Raw genomic sequence first — 19,327 nt, 5'->3', positions numbered from 1 at the left:
CGTCCACAATTAAAACCTCCAGGTTTGAAGGCTGGCAAGGGTGAGGGCAATTTTTCCATGAGAAACATAGCAGATGAAGCCTGTTTCCCCCTGGATTATTTCTTTTTCACTTCAGCCCTTCCTCTCTCCATAATCTCCACTTCCCTGTTGTTTTACCTCTTTTGAATTTCTCCAGGTCCCTCACAACCCATGTGAAATGTGGCTAATTAGATAAATAAGAAAAAGGAGTTTTATTAAAATCCACCAGCTCATGCTATGTGCAAATAAAAAAAAAAAGGTACATTTCTCTTGCATGTGTAGCTACTTTCTTTGTGCACACACTTTTCATTTACACAAAACCTTTTCAACACCTGCATTTGTTTTTCTTGCTGGAAAATAACACAAAGTTATTCCTTGTGTCTCTTATACTATTCCCTTTCACTATGTGCTAACATATACAATGGGAAAATGGCCACAGCCGTGTAGAAAGCAATAATAGAAATTATCCATTATTCCTCAGAATCCCATTTGTATTTCCAATCTTTACATTTTATTAAAAAAATCTCAAAGCCCTGGTCCTGGAATTAAATTAATATTCCTGTAATGAATCAATTGCAGCTGAACTGTTTGAAACTCAAAATGTAAGTAGAGAGAAATTCCTTTTTAACACATCATTTTTGTTAGGTATGCACCATACTTCCAGATTTGGAGTTGATGCTGCATACAAATGACAGTGAATAGTCAGGGGTATTTTAAACCAGGGAAAACTTCATAACTGATGAACACAACTTAAAATGTATCCTTACAGAAGTCATGTATGGTTGATCCCAGATTTTCTGGGGGCCTCTGATGTGCAGAGAGAAATTCCTCCTTTTCTCTTTTTGTTTTTCCTCTTTTCTCTTAATATTTTAAAATCTGAACCTTCCAAACCTCTGCTCTAAACGAGCAAAATCAACGAGAACAATTAATGGGGGAAAAAAATAAAGCTTATATTCCATTTTACTAATTCAAAAGAGAAAAGATCTCATACTGTGAAACTACTTTGATTTTTGTCTTGGGTATCACAGTAACAAAACATGTAAAAGCAAGGTTAAATGAGAAATGAACATGCTCATAGTCCTGAACAATTCACTAAATATTTCAGAAAAGAGAAGTCCTCGCAGTATCAAGCAGGGCCTGTACCACCCTGGTATTACAGCCTCTCTTTTTTTAGGTCTGGAAAGCATAAAAGCAGAGTAATATTTCTTTTGGGAGACTCTGCGTAGCATAGGTTGTGTGGGAGTTTTCTGAAAGTTTGCCCTGATAAATGATTTACCGGGACAGTAGAAAGATCAAGAAAGCACTGAGCTGGCCTCTCAAGACAAATTACTTCCTTCACCCACTCCTTGAAATCCTTTAAAAACTTTCTGTAATGATTAATTTTCCAGAATTCTAAGAACTGTTGAAGTCCAGGGCCTATGACTATCTCACATCTCCCCTGGGATAAAGACACATCATGGTCTTGAACTGAATCCTGCCTGGTGCATCCACATGGTTACTCTGGGCATCCATTTGTTTTACTTGTTACCTGAATTTTCCTACAGAGTCATTGGGGTTTCGATATTTTATAATGCTGCATGTTTTACTACTAAACAAAACACAAAAGAGTGTTTTGCCCTCCTTCTTTATATTTGTTTCATGAAAATTACTTGTTTCAGTCATAGTAGAGACAAAATTGGACTCACAGGGAGGACAGAAGAGGCAAGTGGGAAGATGCCAATAAAGGCAGAAAGAGAGAAAAGGGAGATGGAAAGAAAAGTCTGCACATACTCAAGGGGCTCCACTGCTTTTCTGTGGTACTGGTGCCTCACCAGACCCAAGAGGAGTTTTGCAATACACATAATAAAGAAACGGTGGTAGGAGACACATGTAGAAGAATAATTAAGGACAACAATGAGAAAAAAATTTACAGGAATAATTGTGCCTTGTTAGAGGTATGATAATAAACAATGATATGTATTTCTGGTGATAATGATCCTGCAGTTCACTCTCTCCACTTATTCCAACTCCCCCAACAGTGCCACTACTGTCTAATATGGCATATTTATGCAAAAAATGAGTGAGAAAATGAGATTCCATTATAAAAGCATCAGGTATAATAAGCAAAGCTATGGAAAATAACCTGTTCTGCTTCTGCACCTGTTATTTCCAATGGTTTCCACCACCTACCCATAAACATTAAACATTTGACAAACATTACTAAGTCTCATATTCTCTTGATTTTACTGAAGGAGAAACTGAGGTAAAGAAAAACTTGTCTACCAAGCAGCTGGGCTAGGCACTGGGCCAGCCTGCAGTCACATGCTTTAACTATTTCTGATGCTTCTACATAGAATATTATTAATTACTGGCAATTTGTAGTAGGCAAACCCATATGAAGTTGTTACTAGCAGTGTGGGAACACAGGGAGAAGACCTCCCCAGAGGAGCTCCCAAACACTCACAGTTTTAATAGCCATTAGAAACTCACATTGGGAACAAAGATCTTTTAAAACGTTGCTCCCGTACTAATCTTGATGATGGCAGATGATTAGTCAGCAAACCCAAGCTCGGTGACTGCTTACTGAGCAAGGAAAATCTCGTATCCACACTGCGGCTGTGACTGCAGGCTGGAGTGCCTCGCAGTGCTTACAAAAGCAACTACAAAAATATTTTCGAGACCTTTAGCAGACTCTTGCAGGACAGCTTATCCACCTACCACTACTGGGCTGATCAACTCTCAAAACCAGGGAGGAGAAAAGATGCTGGTGATGCAGACACCGCCAGCAGGGCACTCAAAGGTCAGGCTTTCATTCCCTATTTAGCAGTAATTTGGTATGTAAAGGCTGCACAGCCTTTGAAGCTCAGTGCTGCTGTTTTTAAAGGCTCCCATCAACCAGCCCATAGTGTAACTGAAGCAGAAACAGCAGTGTAATAGCAGACACAGCATTTATTCTTCTTGCAGAGTCTGCAGTTCTCTGACATGTCTGCTTGACTCTCCTTTCATGGCGGGCAAACCTCCCGTCAGGAACCAGTTAACAGGGACAGAGAGGAGCAGCACTGACAAGCAACAGCTTTGGAGGAAGGCAGTCGTGTATTTAAAAAGGAAAAACCACCACGAAGAAGCCCACAAAAAAGCCACATTATTTATTTTTCTGGGAGGTGAGTGGGAAGAGTTTCAAAGCATGGCTGTTATGCTATTTTGGCACAAAATGCACTTTTCCAAATTCAAATCTTCCATCAGGCTGGCTTAGAAAATAACTTGTGGTTTATAACCATGGCTTGTTCCCTTCAGCTTTGCCTCATCTTCCCGGTTAAAGTTGCAGCTGGTAGCGTATCTGGGAGAAAGGAGGAGCATGTAAGAACTAGAGTATTCCCAGTGCATTTCCACTGGCTGGCCCTGGGATCTGCAGGTAGTAAACACAAGCACTTTCCCTAAAAGGACCTTGCTTGGCAGAATGCCAAGGGAAAAAAAAGGGACTATTGCTGAGGTGGGGAGCAAAAAGAAGTTATTCGCTGGCAGAGGAGAAAGGAAAGAAGGATGCTGAAAGGGTACTGGGCAGCTGCTTTTCCGGCTGCTATGGGAGCCAAGGGAAGAGCCTTTGATCTGCTGAGCAGGCCTGGGCTTGCCGCCAGGACCTACATCCTTTCTCCAGCACTGACAGCAGGCTTCCTTGCTAGCTCCTCTCTGATTGCCGAGTCAAAAAACAAGTGACGTAATTCATACAGGGACCTCACTGAAACGTTTCTATTATCACCAGCTCTGCAGAAAACATATGCTACAGATGCCTCAATCTGAAATTATCTTCTTGTCCGAGGCAGAACAAAAAGGTGAAAAAACCCCATGAGGTCCTCTGGATTACATCTTGCAAAGCCTCATAAAACCACTTCTGGCATACTGGGGGACTAAGCAAACCTGTTGGTTCTACAGGGGAACTACCATGTCTGCATAGCACCTTGGCCAAGTAAGCCCTCCTCCAAATGTTGAAGTGTTATTACCTCTTGTGACTGGGAGATTGAAATAGGAATACTGATTCCAAACCTAATATAGCTTCCAGTCCAATACATCAAATGCCATCAAGATGGCATTTACTAAAGAATGAGCTGTTTCAGAATAATTGCCAGCAAAGTTTAGTTTAGAGTGATGTGGAGACCACCCTGCTTGATTTGTGGTGTTGCCCAAGAAAGGGGGACATGAAGGCAGCAGTGCTCCTGAGCTCTCAGACCAAAACAACCAGAGTATAGAGAATTTCCTCCAGCATGTCTTTAGTCCTTGCTGGCGTAACATGCTATTGCCATCACTGCAGGTAAATTCTGCATGGACATGACCCAGGCTTACATCTTACTCCAGAACCAGCCAGAATGTGAAAGTCTCATCACTTGAAGCACAGAAACATGCTATGGTCTATGAAGCAGAATTGGATGTTTTTGCATGATTAAACCAAAAGTTCGCTTTACCTTCCTTGCAGCACAACAGCTTTTGCACTGTTGTTTCCCCTTCCTTTTGATGCTCACCATCACTACTGAGAGTAAAACCTGGCAAGACACTGGAAGTACTAACTCAGGAGTTTGGATGGTGCAATAAAGTTAATGCAACCAAGCACTTCTATTGTCTCAATAATCTTGCTATCAGGTACTGGTTGCTCTGTGTTAATGCTACTTGCATGGCAGTGGCAGCTTCTCTCAGGCAGGGTCCCCTGCAAGATTAGGTCTTCCCTAAGCCTTCTTTTCTCAAGGCCAAGCAAACCCAGTTATTTCCTCATATGGCAGACTTTCAAATCCTCTGATCATGCTTGTTTCCCTTCTCTGGATGCTTTCCAGCCTGTTCACATGTTTTTAGTCCATGGAAAGTCCCAGAAGACACTGCCTCCCTCCCTTTCCCCTGAGCCGCCTGCCACATGAGCTTTGAGTGAGCTGAAGTTTGCTCTTCTAAAGTCTAAAGCCTTTGGTTTAGTACTAACCTTCAGCAAGCCCAGCCAAATCCCAAACTCCACAATGCTGTGATCACTATAGCCAAGGCTATCACTGACCAAGATATTTCAAAGCAGGTTTTCTTGGTTTGTTAGTCCAGCAGTGCCTCATTCCTGCTTGGCACATCTCTTACATTTATATGAGGAAGTAATCCTCTTAGGCACTCCAGGAACTTGATGGATGACATGTGAGCTGCTCTACTGCTCTTCCAGCAAATGTCTGGACAGCTGAAATCATCCACATGAGCCAGGTTCTGTTAATCTTCCAGAGCTTGCTTAAGTGACCCAAATATGGCTTTGTTGGTCTTATTGTCTTGGTTTGGAGGTCAGTAGAAGCTGCCTACTGAAAGATCCCCCTTGAAGAGAACTTCTCTGATCTTGACCCAAAGGCATTTTGTAGGGCTGCCACAGTTGCCATGGTTGACTTCTACACATCAGAAGTGCCCCATAACAAAGAGCAAGACTCCTCCAGTTCTGCCTTTCCTGTCTTTTTGAAACAGCCTCTAGCCATCCACCACAATCCTCCAGTCATGGTAATTGTCCCACCATTTTTCAGTTATTCCTATGAATAACTCTGCTCTTGATGAAACCCTTAGTCCCTGGTGCCACTTGGGGCACCAGTTTAAATCTATGATGCTGTCTGCTGCTGTTCATGTGGACAGAACCTGCAAAGACTTTGTGCTTTTTTTGCCTCCCCGCTTTCAGACATTGAGAAGGCATTTTAAACACAAACATATTTATGAAGTTGGGTGTATTGAGAAAAGAACAAACAACAGAACACCAGCAATGAGTTTTGAAATCACTAGCTAAATTTTGCCTTCTAGCACACACAATCAATATTTATAGAGGTTTTTTTGAATTTATGTACCTGGAAGCCGTCTTTTTTTTCACTTGTGAGTCTCAATTTTGTGCAATTACTTACTAGTCTGATGTGATATCCTTTGCAATTCCTTAGTAGATTTTAATTTTTTTAACTGAAAAAAAAATTATTCTAATTTATTTGCATCATTGCTTCTTGAACTCACAGAGTAAAAACAAAACATCTAAATAGTTTTGCACATTTCATAAAAACAACAGATTTTCTTCCTTAGCCTTCTGCAATTCAATTTCAGCATTTTTGGCACACTTGTATCAAACCCACATTTTAAAATAAAATGTCCATCAAATAGAAAAGAACAACACTGATCAGGAAAGAAATTATGTTCTCCATCTTCCAACTGCACATTGCAAAAGTTGCAGCTTCCTAAAAAGGACAACTTTGAAAAAGTAGTTGACAATTTTTAAGAGAAGTGAACAATGAGATTTTCTGCTATGTAAATACTTGAAGCTTAATTTTTAATTTGTTATCAGTAATAAACACAGGAGTGTTTCTACATGTCAGTAGATGGGTTTACAGGAACTTATCACATAACAGAGATAATGCTGCAGAACAACTGGAAACACACCGCAGCAAAGTGCTCCTCACTCTCTGCCCACAGCTGCACAGAGGGTTAAACTGAACAAGTCAGATGAAGGATTTGTTAGAATTAAAGGTATTAAAAAGCTGCAATTTGGCCCAAAGAGGTGACACAAAAAATCATTTTGTCATGACAGGCTTTGCCTCCCTTTGGCTTTTTGAAGGTGAAGGCACATGATGACTTGTTTTTTCTTATGGTTGGGAAGCAGGTGTCCATAGCCTCCAACTCACCTTCTGTCACTCACCTTCTTGATGCTGTGTCAGCAAGAACCATTTGGACCTTCCTTCTGGAATTCAGGGCCAAATAGCCCAAATTTGAAGATCAGAAGGAAGACCTAATGCCAGTAGTTCTTCATCTAGTAGCTCTTCTTTCTATCCTGTTCCCATGCCTGTGACTCTGGCAAATGACTCATTCACTTAAAGGGCATCACATACTTAGAGAGCTTTCTAAATTGGTACCATCCAGATCTTGCTTAGCAAAGCAGGCTCCTGGGACATAGAGCTGGGACTCAGCCTGCTGGAAAACCAGCTCAGGCTATATGCTGTTGCAATCTGGTGGTAATAGAAACCAGCAGTATATCTCCTAGGCCTCTTCTTCAGCCTGTTGTCAGTTCTATGTGTCTAGTATGTAACTGGCATCAGACAAAGGGAGGAAAGCCTATAGAGTTAGAAATAGAAAACACTCGCTAAACCAGATGCCTTGCAGCTATCATAGTTCCCACTTATTTTTGCACATCTTTAATAATTGCCAATCTGAAATGGGACCAGCTGACAAGCTGCAATATATAACAAATATGTTCATGTTTATATATGTCCCTAGTTTCCTTCCCCAAAAGTACACGTTTGAAAAGCCTCGTGTTGTGCAGCCTCTCCCAAACATCTGCAATCATTTATGGACTAAAGCAGCCTGCCATCTCAGCCTAGGTTTTTCAGTGCACACTACAACTGATGTCATTTTGGTATTTTGTATTTTCAAAAGAAACAAACATGTTTCCAGGCAAACCACATCACAGAACATGCCACGGTTATCAGTTCAAAGAGCCTCACTGGCTCAGCAGCTAGGGCTGTGTTTCATCTAGTCTTCCTGAGGTCAGGCAGGGAAATGTTAGCCCAGGAACACACATCTGTGTGTATATACAAACAGCTTCAGTCTTCAGTTGTTCTCTCCTCTGCCCCCTGAAATAATCCTCTGCAAAGCACAAGAGTTGTCAAGCACAGGCTTGGCCAGGGGTAGACTTTCATATGAATCATGCTACGTTCTGGAGTGGGTGTGTTTGGTGTGTCATTTTAGGGATGAAGGAAAACAGACTGATGGAAATGGAGATTGTTACTGCACTGTGCCATCACATTATTAAAAAGAGATCCCTTAAACTTATATACAAAAGTATGTTCTGCTTATATTTTGTCTTTTTCGTAGTCAACACGAGAACTAGGGTAATAAATATACTCCCTAAGGATCCCAAGACAGGATTTGGGGTGGACCACTTAAACCTTTGCTTCTCCATTTTAGCAAAAGAAGCTAAACATAATTTGGGTTCCCAAAGGACCCATCATGGATCCAGGCTCCAGTGAGTAACAGTGATTAGTCTGGACACAGCAGAGGCAAAATAGAACTGCTTCTGGGGCTGCTCCTGACTAACCTGAACATGGTTTGAGTCAGTAACCTTATGCAAATCCTGGGCTGAGGCCTATGAAACTTTTCTGAAGCAAATTCAGCTGCATAAATGAAACTAAGGTGTCCTAGTAAAGGGGATGAGTGGACACTAACACCTCAGCATCAGCAGGCATTGATTAAACACTTTGATGACTTTGATGACAGGCTAACAGTGATAAAGTTCCATCAAGTTCTGAAGGCATCCAGTAAATTTTCCAAAGAATATCCTTTACTGAATTTAGAGGAATAAACTCTTCAGGGGACTCAAAGGAGTGAGGAGTTTTTTTAATATGTAAATCCTTTGGATTTACCTTGCTAAATGGGTTTGAACATAGCTGAGATAGCGAAAATATGCTGTAGCAGAAATGTAGAGGTTGTATTTCAGATGAGGTAGAAGGGCTTCAGTTTCAGAAGACCATAAACATCAAATGAAGTGTCTTAATACCTTGATATAACAAACTCAGATAGAAATGAAGAAAACATAAAAGATGGCTGTAAGAGTGACTCAGATTTTTACCCTTGGAAATCAGTCCCTGTGATGCCACTGGGACTATTATCCAGTGCTTCTCTTCCCTCTTTGTGGTCTGACATACAGAGGCATGCACCGATGTGACTAAAATAAATTTTATCATAGATTATATGTCCTCATGAAAGGGCTGCAAAGGGTGGGAGGCATTCAAAAGCACCGGTATCTAACAATGTGTTATTAAAGGAGATCTATATGAGCTTTACAAGCCATATTTTCCCAAGGGCAAGCTGATCTTTTTTTCCTTGTTCTTACCATTGAAAATTTCTTTTCACAGACGCAGATCCTGAAAGATCCTAGTGAGAAATGACTCTTCATGTTACAAATGCCTCCTCTGCTGTCCCTACAATCTGCCTGGCAGAGCCTTTTGAGCTTTAAGGTAACATCACAATGTTTAGTTTTGAATGTAAGTCATGCTTGGCATTTCAGATTTTAACTGTTTGTAGTGCAAATATGACAGCTCCAATGTCTGCTGTTGCACTTTGGTCTTAAGAGGTATTCACCATGGTTTTATGTTTTGGGTGATGACAACATATTCCTTCAGGTCCATAAAACAGTTTGTTTTGGATATCTGTACTTAATGGAGGACAGTTGCTACAGCCACAAGCTCCTATGCAGCTTCTACCCATTCCCCAGCAAGCCAGTGTTCTGCAGGCCAAACATCAGGATTCATCATAAAAGCTGCTGTAGAAAAAATGTCATTTCCCATCACTTCAGTGCTACAATGCTGTTGCAGAAGAAACACTTGCACTACTCACGAGCTGTGAGCAAGTCACACACAAATGACACATGGACATGTTTAAAAGTCTGTAATGAAAATGTCCCCATTGAATGGGCTGTTCACAAAGGATCACTTCAGCTCCTTTCAGAGCATGTATTAAGGAAAAGGTTTGATGGTAGTTGTCTTCAGTGGTAGCAGGTTTTTTCCCCCTTTCTCTCTCTTTTTTATTATTTTTAAAAAAATTTAATCCATAGTCACAGCACGGGTCTGGAAAACAGCTGTATTAGCAGAGTTGGAGGTAGAAAGAAACTGAAACTGGACCAAGGATACTGTATGACAGTATCACTTCTGAAGACAGCATGCTACCACTAAAGTCTAACTTTAGGTGTGCAGAGAGCCTCTGTCTTTACACTGACTATGAGAACAGCCCAGGGAGTTTTATTTTCCTAATCTGAAGTTGGTTTTATAATAACTTTTACTTCTCTTCATATTGCAGGAAGTATCAAATTTATACTTATACTGATTTTTACCTTCAAAATGTGGAGCAATTAATTACTTTGCAAGCAAGGAATCACACCTGACTTCACTGAGATACTGATATTTAAACAGAGGTGTAAAACCAAACCTACTCGAACATCTGGTCTGCACAGAAATTTCTGAGACTTTCATCTATCTACGTCATGAAATACCTAAATACAGTTCTCCTTCTCTACGCCAGTAGTTGAGGCAAGAGTGTGATCCCAGTTCTCTCAGGGTTCTTTCTTACCTATCGGAAGAAAAAGGTTTACTGCCTGGATAATTCATGTATGGTTCTGTTTTAATTAATCAACAATTAAACACCCACCTCTAATAACGCCCAGATCTTTTAAAAGATCTTGACAATGCAAGTCATCCACCCGGATGTATGAAGCGTCTTCTATGTTCGCCACTGTAACAATGCCAAGATCCTCTTTTTGTGCTGGTGAGCTCTGTAAAGCTGACACACCTAAGAAGAGAATAGGCTCATCTCCATTAGATCTTAAACACCTGCAATAAAACTGTTAGGAAAAATAGTTTTGTTGCAGAATCCTTCACCTTGGCAGCATTGTGAAAGCCAGAGATATACAATTTAACATTGGGCTCAGCTGGGATTTACTTTGATATTCATCAGTGAAAGGGTGATTTTTACAGAACACCCTTTTGAGAATAGAAAAGAACTTTGAAGTCTTCTGCGGAAAAGACAGGTGAGCTGATCTTTGCTTCATATTCCACAGGTGACACTCAGTGTAATGGCTGTGGAAAGTTAAGCACTGTTTCAATAACAGAAACTAAAAGCAGTCAGTGCAGAAGCATTCATTACATGCACGGAAGAAGCAGACAGTGACTCTCCACTTTAGTCCTTTGTCTTGGAAGGTCAGCAGTGAATTGGAGAAGCTTTCCACCTGCCCCAGCATTGTGTGAAGTGTAATGGAATTGGGTCAGTTTTTTCATTGAAATGTTCTTCTAGAAGATACTGGCATAGATTCACTTTGGGGCTGACTGTGTTTTCTTTCAAACAGTTACTGCAAATTGAGCATCTGCAAGAGCCTCTGTATGGAGAGCCCAGGGGATGCACTTTTCCTGGTCGTGGCCAGCTGAAACTTCATGGGCAGAGGGTAGCCAGACTTTTAGCAGGCATAAAATGCAGGCATAGCTGCGGAAAGGGCAGCCTATCTCCAGTAAGTAGATAACCCACTTGCTTCTTTCCTATCTGGGTATCCAGATTTCCTTCCATGGAAGACTAGATCAGCTGGGGAGATGGTTGCAGCCTGGTCATTTTCCACATGCAGGACTCTGAGGAACCAGGACTCTGAGGGTACATGGACTTTACCAGTCAAGACACAGGCACTCTGACCGAGTATGGGCCTGTGTGGATGGACCAGGAGAAAAGACTCCTTTAATAAACAAGTGAAAAAGGTTACTTTTCTATTGCCTGCTATCTCAGTGTAGAGATACACTGAACTGCAAGGCTCTAGTATTGTGGAGAGATGTAAAAAATTTACTGGAGGGTGAGTGGGTGTTACGCAGCAACTGCTTGGTACAAAGAAGCAGTACATTGGAGTCAGCACTGAAAATCGGTGAAGAACACCAACTCTTTCAAATATCATTAGAATTAATGGTTTCACCATTTACATTTTGTAGAGTCATGTCACCTGAACATTTTTCTTTGGCTAGAAACCTCCCGCTATTTACAAACACTGTGTCCTGAGGCACTCCTTTCTCCAGTAGAACAATAACTCCCTCTGGTGTTTGCCTGCTATTGTTACTGCCTCAGCCACAGCCCTGGGAAACCCTGATAGAGGAAGGAAACCCTGTCAGATGATGTATGAACACTCTTTCCTTAACCGATGGCATTTTACACTTTGGGCAGAAAGGCCATTGCACCCACAGGGCCGGCCCCAGTGGCGCTCAGGTCGGAAGGGAACAGCACTGCATCGGGAAAAGTGGAATGCCGAACTCCGCTGCTGCCGAGGGCTCATGCTGCCAAAGACTCATTTACATGCTCCCTGCATTTATTTAATTACATCAACAGTAGGCTTATTGCAATGTGTCTGGATGCTTTATTCGATGAACGCTGGAACTTACCAATCCAGTCCCGAGAGGGTTGGGATACACATAGGGACATGTCAAATGGCTGGATGATAGTTCAGAGTTAATGAATTGCTGTGCTCAGCTCTTGGGACAGACAATGTGGAACTGTCATTCAGCTGCAAACATATTTACAGGAATGCTGCCACAGCTTTGAGGCTCAAATCTGACCTACAAGTAAGTTACAAGCTCACATCTGCAGGCAGAGGAAGCAAAATGAGATGCAAAAGAATTAAGCTCCTGCCCTTTGGACTAGACGTTATCTATCTATTGACATAATATGCTGACTGTCAATTTTCTTAATTTAAAATTTACTAGAAAATCTAAAATTTTAGTCTTAAATATATATTGCACAATAATTTTAAAGTACACAATACTTTTTTTTTCAGATTTCAGCTGTAATCAGATGATGAAAACAAATCTCAAGACAAGATGAAAGACACTAAACATTTGAGTTATGCATTTTGCCAAAGACAAGAGGCTATTTTGATGGGCTGTTTAATAGAAATTTCTTCCTGTGATCATTCAACTGGATGCTCACTCCAAACAGCCCAGAGGCTTTTTATATTTGACCTAAATGTCTGGATTTTTTCTATTTTCTTCAGCATATCACAGAACAGGAATCTGTAAGCTGATTATTGTTGCTTAATTCACTTCTGAATGCAAACATCTTTGCATATTTCAGACACTGCTATATATAGAGCTGAAATCAGAAAAGCTAAAAGAGCTTGAAAGCTCAATCTAAATCCCAACTGTCTGGCTCCCTGGCCAATGCCTTGTATTATACAAAGTGTGTAACCAACCTACACCTTTGATGTAAACCAACTCTCTTTTAATGTGCTGTAATCTCTTATTCCCTTTGTCTCTCAAATAATAATCCTCTTGCACATGGTAATCCTCAAAATCACATATGCTCTTTAAAGCTTTTCTTTTGGAAAGTGTTCACACCCATTTTTCTGGGCACTGGCAACTAAATATTACAGAAAACCTAATTCTTCTGACTTTGATCAAGACAGTCTGAATTTTTCATATTCCACATTTACTGCTTGGCTGGAACTGGGTCAACAAAATGAGTAAACAGTTTCTAGTTGTCCAACAGAACCACAGTGTGAGGACTGTTTGTTTGGCCAAGGCAGAGGCACAAGATGTTTGGGAGAGTTAACAGGAAACAAGTAAAATGACATTTTTTATTTGGGTTATAAAACAGAAAATGAAGTTTAGTCGTCTAGAATGATTTAAGAACATGTTCTCCTGGTCTATTAAAACAAGCTAGTAAAAGAAAAATTCTCACCTCCTCAGCAGTAATAATCAAGCCCCCTAGCACTGGCTCCTGGACACTTACAAACATGCTACTGGCTACTCAAAGTTTCATTACTGTAAGGTTATATATTTTTAGATACTGCCACCTTAAATCAGAGGTAGAGGTTGAGATTAGAATTACTTAATCAGATCAGCATGTTGATTTAAATGATCTAATAATGACAAAAGTTGATGACTAGAATGGAAGTCGCATCAGGTCAGATGTAAGATCCTAAGTGACATAAACTGCATTAATTGCAGGACATGACGAGTAAGAGGTCAAAAAGAGAGATCTTTTAAAAGGTCTTAGGAAGACCTTTGTATTTGTTGGCAAATGTGCACATTGCCATCAGGAATTCTTAGCAAGCTAGGGGGAGTGCTGAGGCACAGTTTGCAGTGATACAACAGCACAACCTGCTGATCAGACCACCTTGTATTGTCTGTCCAAGCCCAGCCAGTTTCCCTCACTCACTCCCCAAAAGACCAAACAGAGAAATTTCTCCTGGTTTGCTTTTTACAGAGAGTAAGGTCTGCTGTTCTGTCAGCAGGGCAGATCCTGGTTCTACTTCTGACGTCTAGGGGCGTTTTACTTTTTTGCCCTTGTTGGGAGGTGCTTCCCCCCATCCTTGGGCAGGTGAAATACCCATCCATAACCCCTCTGTGTTGATCTGTCCTACACAGACATGTTATCTCCCCTCTCCTGAGCCATCAGAGCTGGCAGAGTGAGAGATCAGTCCTGGGCTCTGGGTCAGCTGCTGACTCACAGCAGCTGCCCTGGGGATGATGGATACACAGACCTGAGCTGAACAGCACAGCTCTCTGGCATCTCCGGTTGGTGTTTCACTGTGCTTGTTATCTGATCTTGTCACTACAAGAGGCTTAAAGTTGCTCCTGAAGTCCTGTGGAACTCTCATTCTTGTACAAAATTAAATAATTTTGCACTTTCTTCCTACTGATTATAACCTATACCTCATGAGTCACAAACCAGAACACAAACTTCCCAGTTTTGAGAGTCTGAGGAAAGGGATCTTGATGATCTCTCAACCTAAGCAGCTTTGAACTTCTGATGTTTAGGGATGCTTCACAGACCTGCAGGTCCCTCCTTGCAGTGAACTGTGGTAGCACATGTGTGGTAGCTCAAAGAACATCACCCAGGCTTAACAAGAACAATAAATAGTACCAATAAACACTCCAAGCTGAAGTGGGCTGCATGTGGGAATCAGGCAGTACTATTTCTAAAAGAAAGGCAGGAAATTAGGCTCTCTTATATAATTTCAAATGTTTACAGTAAATCAGCAAAATTAATGGTTGTAGCAGATAGAAACTCTGCTCTGACTGAGAAATTCACTATACTCCAAGCAAACTAGCCAAATATTAATTTCCTTACAGCTGTTTTCGCCATTTATTTCTTTGATTTCCCAAAACGATGTCAGCTGAATTTTCTCATGAGTGCAAACATTTGTGTTGCAAAAAATAAGAAACTCAAGGATTTAATCCATTTTTAGGAAATAAAGTTAACTTATCAACTATAAGTGCTAATCTTCTCATCTCACATGAAATCCAGAAACTTCAGATAGATATAAAACAGGTAACTTGACTCTTTGCACAAAGATTTAGATTCTAAACATTGACAGCAAACACCTGTCAAAAGGAACCAGGTTTAATTTGGTGAACAGAAAAAAAGGGAGGTATAACACCAAGGTTACAAGCAAGATCCCTAGGAAGATGCTGCACAAATTTTTTCATGCAGATGTATCAATGTATATAAAAAAAAGTAACCTCATCTCTTCCATTGCTCTCTCTAAGGAGGATCAAAAGTCCAGCCATCAGAGGGAGAAAGCATCCATCCTTGCTTTCTTTAGTCCTCACCTAGGTGATGATAAACAACTCTGGTCTGCCAAATCTTAATTAAGTAATCACTTTCCCAATCTTTGTTAGCAGTGTATTGATTAGACAAGCACAACTATTAAATTTTGAAATATGTTCCTTTGTTCAGTTTCTGAACTTTTAAAATCTGTGCGTTCACTCCTAAATCACTGCTTTAATGTTGATTGAAAGACATTTTCTTGAGGTAACTATATATATTAAAACAATTTAAAAAGATCTTAATTGAAATGAGGTTAAATGAACAGAAATGAAAATAGAAACAATTTTAAAACTATAGAATAGATGCTATTACTATGAGAAAAAGAAAACTTTAGTATTCAGATGGGAAGCTTAATGTTATCAGCACTCACAAGAGTAGAATCAGAAGGTCTAGAGTAAAACTCAAGCTCCAATTCCCTTTTTATTTCCATTTTTTCATCAGTGATACAGGGCTAATCATCCTTACTGTTCTCATTTGTGGATTGTTGCAAGGATGAAAAATACAATGTCAATGTTGAGTACTATCATAATTAGTTTTACAAGTGGGAATGGAATAATGAAGATACATCATAAAAGTAAAGAAATTGGGTATTTGAAGCCATAAATGCACAACACTGAACACATCCAGAAATAGTAAAAATCTGGTGAGGAAAAGGAATGAATCTTTTTTTCTTCAGTAGCAATGAAGCAAAATTTCAGAAATCACAATATGATTTTTTTTCCCGACATATTTCCAACAAAGGAGGTCCATTCTGAAAATCTTTATGGAACAATTTTTGAAAGTTAGTACTATCACAAGTGCAACTGTCTTTTGATGCATGCATGTATGGGTAGAGTCTTAAGATTTTCGCTTTGCAGAAGAGTGGTTGTATAGACAAAGAACAGGAATATGTAACTAGTAAAATTTTGTAGTTAAGTGGATTCTAAAACAGCTAGTGATACATGAGAAAAGAAACTACAAAGTTCTTTTTAATTATGTCTCTGTATTAAAAAAGTTAACTCTTCCCACCTGAAGAGTTCATGGAGGACATAAATAGCATAATAGTATAACTAACCACAGAAGAAAAAATGTCCTTAAAATATTAAAATTAATGTCAGCAGAAGCCATCAGCCAGAGTTTAAGATAATACACTACAAGCATAATTGGCTTATTATTTTTCCAAGCAGTCAGTAGAACAAGATGAATGGCATACCTTACAAGTTACAGCAGTTTATCGGTTGCTTATGAACTAGTTTAACCATATTGCCCTATAAGTGTATGTCCATATATCAGGCAAAGATCTCACTCCCTTTTTTCAGTCACAGACATCATCTGTTTACCTCTTTTCTGCAGTGGATTTTTAGGATTCACTCCACTGACAAATATGGGAGTGAAACACTTTGGAAACTTTGTCCCTTTAACTTTTTTACTCCTAATCTCAGCAAAACTTCACAGCAGCAAGCACCTGCTTATTATTCAAAACAATGTTGCTTAGCGGCCTTTGGCAAGTTTCCCTTCAGAAGAGACAGTCAAAATTAATCCTACATTTACATTTATGGCTAAAACACAGAAGTTCCAACTCAACTCCTTTTTCTATTCTAAATCAATATGAAGGCTTAAACTCCCATGTGATTTTTGGTCTAATTTCATTTGTTTAGGTTGCAGGAACAGGCACTGATGTAGTTATTTTTTCAAAAATAAGCTCAAGGTCATCTTAAATTCTGTTCTAAAAAAACCCCCAACTTTAGAAGAAATTAAGTGAATCAGGAATACATCATGGATAACCTGCAGCAGGGTATATGAAACTTGCTATTTGCTGTGGATGTCAGTGCTTTTTATGACCTGAGGACCCCTCTGTACATTATGCAAAAAGAGGATAAGACCAAAATGACAGAATTTTAAAAGTGACTCTAAAACTATTAGATTTTGGATGCTGACATGCTTACCTGCATGGTGCTACACATTTCTGTTCTGACTAATTAAAATGTGAAAGAATTTTAAAATGAACCAACAGGACATCAGAAGTGTAACACCATGATACCTAAGTTTGCTTGTGTACCAACCATACTGCTGATAAAAGATGGAAAGTGGCTCAGTGGGCACTTCCACCAGCTCCCTCAGTACCCTTGGGTGATCCCAGCCAGCCTCATAGATTTGTGTGTGTCTCAATGATGCAGCAGGTCACTGACCATTTCCCCTTGGATTATGGGGGCTTCACTCTGCTTCATCCCTGTCTTCCAGTTCAGGGGCTGGGTACCTGGAGAACAACTGATCTTACAGTTAAAGATTGAGACAAAGAAGGCATTAAGTACCTTGGCCTTTTCCTCATCCACGAGGATGTTTTCCTTTCTATTTCAAAGTAGCATTAAAACCTTCAGTTAAGATATGCAGGTCTATCACTATGTCAAATCCCAAGCTTTTAACACCAAACACACGATTAGTGTTGTCAGATCTGTCAAAATTCAACAACTTCAGCAGATATTAAATGCAGTAGCACTGACTCTGTTGTCAGCAGCTGGTTGGCTCTAGCAGTGCTTGCTGCAGGACCGAGCCTCTCTGTGAGGGTTCTAAGCCTTCCTGTCTCCTTTTGCTCCCAGCAGTCCCTTGGGGTGACCTTCTGGGCTTTTCACCTTCTCTAAAAGACCCTGGGAGAGCCTGAGCACAGGGTAAGCTTTCTTGATGATGGAGGGATAGTGAAGGGATTTAACAGGTGGCTGGTGGCTTGACTTTCTGTTTAATTGACCATCCTAATGCTGCCGAGATCAAATTATATTGTTTACAGCATGTTATGAAACACTAGTTTGGACAGGCTATTTTTCATTATTACTGAAATCAAGTAACTGAATGCAAAGGACAGCTGTGCGAGAAACATATTTTGTAGCCAACACCGTATTGTATTACACTATTCTGTCAAAAGGCACTCACTGAATGCCAGGGGGTGTAAGTTTTCACTGCATCAAGACTTCTGAAGCCCCATCTTTTCTGAATAAAGACATATTATGAAAAAAACAAAAAAAAAATTGAACTTCAGTTTTCAAAGAATTTCTTGTACAGTTGCTACATGCTCAACTCTTTATGGCTCAAGCTTTAAAATCATAAAACCAAATAGATATATATATGTAAGACTTATGAAAGCTTTTCATGCCAGAAATTGATAATTTCAACTTTGATACATCAGGCCCTTAAAGGATTTGAAAGAAGCAGCTGCACAGAACAATTAGGCAGCTGGAGATCAACCTTCTGCAGCAATATAAAGCTCCAGTCTCTGAGCCTACAGGGATATGCGATATCAGATTTTAAGTAGTGACGTCTTAACATGCAGAAGAGCTGTCACTGCTGTTTTCAGTTTCAAGAAGGAAATTATTTCTGGGGGTAGAGCCAAATTTAAAGGGGAAACATTTTGGGAGGGTATTAAGGCTGAAGCTGGAAGCTCTTTGAAATGGTAAACATGTTTGAAACAGCAAAGTTTAAGTCTTTCTTTTAATCATTACCTATCACTACTTCTACCTTTCCCAAAATAATTGATTTTTGACCTTGTTTACACTGTGTTCTAGTGAATTTGTGTGCAATAAGGCTTGCAACTCAAAGGAAAAATGGAAGCAGCTTATGGAATCAACTTTATTCCAGCCTTTTTAAGTCTCTGCATTTAAAAAAATGTACTAGCTTTCTTTATATTTGAGATTTTATTAGGATGATTGGTTAAATCTGTAGGCCATTAAATACCACACAGAGAGCATACAAAAGTGCTCTACATGTACCAGCATTGGATACTGGAAAAACTGGGCAACCTCTCTGAGAACTAATCAGGTACTATAGGATTCTCAAAGGTGCATAGCTGTATTTGCATCTTCTGCTTATAAACAAACTCCATATGACAGTGGAAATAACTTAGAGTCTCATTATTAACAGAAATTGTTACAAAATCTGAACATTGGAGATCCCAGAGGAAACCACACACAGAGAGGCATAATTTAAATTAAATTGAAGTTGGGGAGAAATCAGAGGACAGATTAGTTATGAAGTCTATATTACATATTTTCCTGTATAATCAATATAGCCATCTATCTGCACATAATACATAAGATTTCCTTGAGGATGCTCTCAATATGCGACCTGTACTCAAAATGTAAAAAAAATCACAGCCCATATAAGCCTTAACTTAGCCCAATTGGCTATTTCTTCACAAAATGGCTCCTAATTCAGTAGAGATTGGGGGTAGGAGGTGATCACCTCCTACATGCAAAGGAGAGCT

General features: G+C 39.9%; 1 protein-coding gene across 6 annotated transcripts in view; it reads right to left on the bottom strand.

Annotated features, from left to right (window-relative positions):
* Positions 1 to 19,327, bottom strand: part of DLGAP1 (DLG associated protein 1) — a 415,190-nt gene that overhangs the window by 54,996 nt on the left and 340,867 nt on the right. For 5 of the 6 annotated variants that reach the window (XM_032122733.1, XM_032122742.1, XM_032122723.1 and 2 more), the window contains one exon: positions 10,168 to 10,308. The exons of the other annotated variant lie outside the window; for it this stretch is intronic. In XM_032122733.1, coding sequence (XP_031978624.1) covers positions 10,168 to 10,308 — 141 coding nt within the window. The remainder of the gene's footprint in view (positions 1 to 10,167; positions 10,309 to 19,327) is intronic. 6 annotated transcript variants of the gene reach the window in all.

This window comes from Corvus moneduloides, chromosome 1 (assembly GCF_009650955.1).
Source record: "Corvus moneduloides isolate bCorMon1 chromosome 1, bCorMon1.pri, whole genome shotgun sequence".
Lineage (NCBI taxonomy): Eukaryota > Metazoa > Chordata > Aves > Passeriformes > Corvidae > Corvus > Corvus moneduloides.
Note: the sequence above shows the minus strand (reverse complement) of the source record. Positions and strands in the feature narration are given on the sequence as shown.